Below are 5,508 nucleotides of genomic sequence, written 5' to 3'. Positions count from 1 at the left end.
CCCCCCCCCCCCCAACTGGATCTCACTTGTTTCCTCACGACTCACATTTTAAAATTACTTGGCTTTTCCTTTTGTAAATAAGTTTGCCTCTCCTATTTAGTTTAATGTTTTTGAATCAGTCTCAACCCACAGACTGACCTCAATTTGTTTATACAACTAAGAAACAATAGAGAATTTCCAATCTTTATCACTGAGTATTACCAGTACCATAATTTAAAGCTACTATAAAAGAAAAACGATTACTTTTGCCCCATAAATCCCTAAATTATGCACTTGTTTATATGATCTGTTTATAAAATAAACAAATGATATATTACAACAAATTTTTAGGAATACATATGACTGTGTCAATAAAATCAAGCAATTTCAACTTACAAATATACTTTGTAGGCAAAATATTCACTATGTTCACATTTTGCTGATATAATTTGTTTATATTAGATTTAATAAGTTGCTAATTATTATTTATATTGTTTAGATACTTTGACATTCATTTTAATCGTTAATGAGATTAATTTATTTATTTGTTTGAAGATAGAAAATAATAATAAAATTTCTCATATTTTCTCTTTATTTACTTATATAAAAGATATTGGGAGCGTGCATTAATTTTAATGGACTTCTAAGAGATTGCGTTACTTGTACTATATCGCATCGAGGCATATCGTAACTATATGGTGTCGTTTTGCCGAATTGTAAACAGCATAGTTTTTGTAGCATTAAAGATATCGGTTTACGTACCAGCAAAGCAGCATTTGTGGGAAGTTTTGTTTTTCTTTTTAAATTCAAATAAAAGTGTTGTTAAAAGTCATCAACTGCTTTTAAAAATTTACGATGATTAAAGTCCATTGATTAAAACGTGTGAGTACTGTTTTCGAAAGTATAAAAGTGCCGATTTCAAAACGGAGGACAAAGAACTTCTAGGCTGTATGAAAGCGATCGAGGAGTAGGAACTGGAGACGTTACTCAGTGAAGGCCTGTGTCAAACGCAAGGTGAGCTAGTAGAATCATTGGAAGTTGATCGCTGAACCAGTTCTAGACTCATACATGCACTGGAAATGGGTCAAAAGCAAGCAAATTAGGTGTTTTAAGAAATGAAGCCAAGAGACATGGAAAGGAGATTCTTCAATTGTGAACATCTACTCCAACTGTAAAATCTTAATGGGATTCTGCATCCTATTGTCACTGGATATGATTAGTGGATTCGCTATGATAACCCTAAGCGTAGGAAATCGTGGGTGAAGCCCGCACAACCATCAACACCAAAAACGAATATCCATAGATCGAAGCTCATGTTCTGTATTTGTTAGGATCAACAGGGTGTAGTATGCTATGAGCTGCTCGAATTTGACAAAACTATCACAGGCGATGTTTTTTGAAAACAACTAATGCAATGGAGCCAATCATTAAAAGGAAAACGTCAGCAATACGAGAAGAGATACCATGAAGTTATTTTTCTGCATGATAACGCTCTGTCTCACGTTAAAGAACCTGTCAAAACATGCTTGGAAACGCTGAAATGGGAAGTTCTTACCGACCAGCCACATTCTCCAGACATTTCGCCGTCTGATTACAACCCCTTCTAATCAATGACTCATATTATGTATGAGTAAAGATTCACTTCTTTTGAAGATGCCAAAAAATGGGTCAATTCGTGGATAGCTTTAAAAGTCGAGTCGTTATCCCGCCGCATGGCATCCTTTTTCTGCCAGAAAGATGAGACAAAGTAGTGACTCACGATGGAAAATACTTTGACTGATTGACTGGTAACCACCTTTTTTCAAAATAAACCTGCAATTTAAAAAAATCCCTGAATACTAATGCACGCTTCCAATAGATAATAATAATAATAAAAAATTCACTAAATCCAGATTTGACTGTATTTATATTGGATAACCTATATACGTTTCACATATGTTAATTTTTTTCCCTCTAGGTGTGAATCCACTTGATCATGCATATGCTGTACATGTATTTGAAGATCTTCTTAAAAAAAAAGGGTTCAGAATTCAAGTGGACATGAATGATCTTTCTATTTTTAGAGCCTCACTAACATTGAAGGGTGAAGATGGCGATTGGTATATGCCCCAATGGTTTGACCCACATCCGGAGCATCACTATACGAAACATCACGCTTTTATATTAACGTCAAATTTGGACAGTTATGTGACAGAAGACGAGTTCTCTCGTCCCTATGTATATTCGGATCATGATCCTAAGACTCACACTCCAGATGTAGCTTTTGTATTAGTGGACACTTGGTATACAGCTAGAGCTTTCGAACCATTTGATATATATAAAGATGGATTAACTCGAAAAACAATGTCTAACAAAATTTACATAGCGATACCAGAAACTTCAGAAATTCGCGCTGCACAATTGCATGATTTAAAAGGTGATTAGCCAAGAGTAATATATTATTTTTTATTTCTGGGATATGCTAATCAAGTCGCATGTGCGGACGCATTTTATTTAAATTAGGTATAGCCATATACTTGGGGCTTGCTAATAAGAGGTTTCTCAATAAGAGCGCTTGATCTAATTCGTGATCAAACAGTACCCCCCACTACCGCATTTGTTTTGTGTGCTATCGGATTCATTTCAAGGCTTTTCCATAAAAGCAAGACGATTAAAAAAATTAAAAAATTAAAATTGCATTTTATTTATCAATCGTGTAATCCTTTTTAGTAATAGTTGGTTTCGATTTAAGAAATCATACGTAGCGAACAAACGTTTACATGCTATACAAACGAGAAAAATAAAGGTAAGTCGATCGCTCCCATTGAGAGACCCGCTTACGTTTCAAGCGGGTGAGATTTTGGGCAACTGATATGTTAAAAATGTAAGTATTTTGTTTAAAATGCAAGAATTTTCTTAAAAAGTCATCTTTCATGGTAGAAAATAAATTTTTTGTCTAAAATGAAATACTAAATTCTACTAAAAATATCTAGCAAAAAATTACTGAAAACTGAAAATTATGAACATTAAAGGGGGTGGTGTAAACATGGTTGTTTACGCTTTGGACCATGTCGTTTTGTAGATTTTGATCATTTTTTTATGAAAAGTTTGTTTTTCATACAAAATTATTAACATAATAATTATATATCCAAAATGTTTGACATGACTTTAACATTAATAAATCAGTTCTCAAAAAAAATGTATAAAATTATTCAAAATATTATGCTATTTTATCGAATATTTTAGGGCAAAATATCTTCCTGACCATACAGTAAAACCCAAGCATTTTTACAAAATTTACCTGATTCACGCGGCAGATTAAACGTTAGTTTTAGAACGATTCCCTAAATTTAGTTAAAATCTCTCACTTCCCCAAATTGTGGGGAATATTCTAAAACTTTTGTATAAATTACCCCAAGTTTAGGGAAATTTCCCCCAAAATTGTAGGTTTTATCTAATTTAATAAATTTTAGGGAATTTTTCCCATTTTTTTAGTGAGTTATAAGAACTTTAAAGAAAATTGCCCGAAATCTTGGGGAAAATGATTTTCTCAAAGAAAATGTTGAATTTTCCCACACTAAATAGTGCGGAAAATTCCCGAAATTTTTGACAGTGTATTTACAATCGCACGTGTATTTATAATTCGACTTGGGCTGTTTAAGTCACGCGCGCCGCACAGTGGGACGGAATCCAGAAAAGCTGGTCGCTGATGACGAATCCGAAGTCAAAAATTTTAAAAACAAAATGGTGGATCCAATATGGCAGCCGTTTATATTAAATAAATATTGGCTTTTTTTAAATTGGTGTGAGGGGATTTTAGAAGTCACTGCTTACGAATTCGAAGTCAAAATTTAAAAAAACAAAATATCGGATTAAACACGGCGGACGACTATGCTAAATAAATATTGCTTTTGTTTCAAAATTAATGGAAGGTGGTTTTCGAAGTCGCTGTTTATCAATCCAAATTTAAAATTTTGAAAAACAAAATGGCGGATCTAGCATGTCGGACGAGTATGCCAAACAAATATTAGATTTTTATTTTAATTTATGTAATAGACAGGTTCAACTTTGCATGTTGCGCTCGATATTTTTGAAAGCATTGATCGATTTTATTAGTTGTCCTAAAATTTAATTTTTGGATATTAAAGCGTACATGCTCTCGAATATTGAAGTTGTTGTGCAGAAATGATCTAATTTTAAACGTAATACCGATCTGTTCCCAATCTGGCTCTGATCGGTAGAAGTCTGTGGCCCGTACCTGGGCCCAACCAGACTGCTGATTTCCTTCTGAAATGTCTTCTCCAAGCGCTTCCAAAACAAGCGATGATTACTGTTTCCTCATAGTGTAGTGAAATTCTTATATTATTCGTTTATAATATTGTATTATTGAACAAGCCTAAGACGAGGAAGGCACGTGTTTGAAGGCACCAAGCACTAGCCCGTATACATCTAAACCTGCGCTAGAAAAATGAAAGTAAGTAAATACACTATGTGGCTTATTAAAAGTTCACCTCAAATAAATTAATAATCACTAAAATTGTTTCCAGTAAAATTAGTATATTTACAATTAGATGAGTTAAATATTATTATTTGATAAAATTTATCAAGTACTTTTGTGTTCAATTATTATTTAGAAACTTAAGTTTTTTAAATTTAATATAAAGTTAGAATTTTTAAATACTCGTAACTTATGCTATTTTTATTATTTCAGAATATTTCCGAGAAAAAATCTCCTTGAGATTCATTGGTGTGTTCAAATACGTTACGTTGCTTCAAAATTTTGAACAAAATCCCTGGGTTCGCATCTTATTGGATGGTCCGTTGTAGGTAACTTTTTCATTCTCGAAGCAGGGTCGTTTGACTTACGGCTAGAAACTCATTCAAGACAAATCTGTGAATAAGCTTATACGAAATTGAGACGATACTCTGCGCGACCAGTTCCTGCGCATTACTAAAACTACTTTTGAATCCATCTGTACATGAAACTCTGAGGATTCTAAAAATGTTTATGTGCATGTTTGTGCACAATGACCTGTACAAGGATAATTCAAGTTTATGTTACAGGCACTTAATGCCGAAGGAAACTGCAAATGATCATGTAAAGGAACCTGTTCCAAATATGGAACCTTTGAAAAAATTAAGTAAACGCTTCTTTTTGAAGTCATATGAGTCTAGGTTACTGTTGAGGTTCATTCTTTACAAATAAAATTCAAACTCCGGCTTCTATAGAGGAACACGTACATGATCCTTTAATTGAGGAGTTCTGGACAAGAAGGCGACAGGCGCTCGAGAACGAGTAAAAGTATGGTCCAGGCTGTGATGTCAGGTATCAAAAGTGAAATTCGAAATTTAAATAAACATTCCGTAAGTAATTCGCTTATCAACGAATTAACAAATTTCTTTTTGAGTTTTATTCGTGACACTCTAGCGGAGGCTACAGTAGTAGTACCGGGCCACTATGGACAGACTACCCTCTCCACTTTCCTTTTCCCCCTTCACCGCACTATGGCGCCGACCCCCTCGCCGTGCTGGTGGGCCCCACCCTCACCA

The 5,508-nt window shown here is 34.1% G+C and overlaps 1 protein-coding gene across 1 annotated transcript in view; it reads left to right on the top strand.

Annotated features, from left to right (window-relative positions):
* LOC117175651 overlaps positions 1-2,528 on the top strand; it is an 8,379-nt gene extending 5,851 nt beyond the window's left edge. The window contains exon 2 of the mRNA XM_033365369.1: positions 1,937-2,528. Within this exon, the coding sequence (XP_033221260.1) occupies positions 2,020-2,403 (384 nt within the window). The 5' untranslated portion in view covers positions 1,937-2,019 and the 3' untranslated portion in view covers positions 2,404-2,528. The remainder of the gene's footprint in view (positions 1-1,936) is intronic.
* The last annotated feature ends 2,980 nt before the right edge of the window (positions 2,529-5,508 follow it).

This window comes from Belonocnema kinseyi, chromosome 1, assembly GCF_010883055.1.
Source record: "Belonocnema kinseyi isolate 2016_QV_RU_SX_M_011 chromosome 1, B_treatae_v1, whole genome shotgun sequence".
NCBI classification, from domain to species: domain Eukaryota; kingdom Metazoa; phylum Arthropoda; class Insecta; order Hymenoptera; family Cynipidae; genus Belonocnema; species Belonocnema kinseyi.
This window is presented reverse-complemented; position numbering and strand designations above follow the sequence as displayed.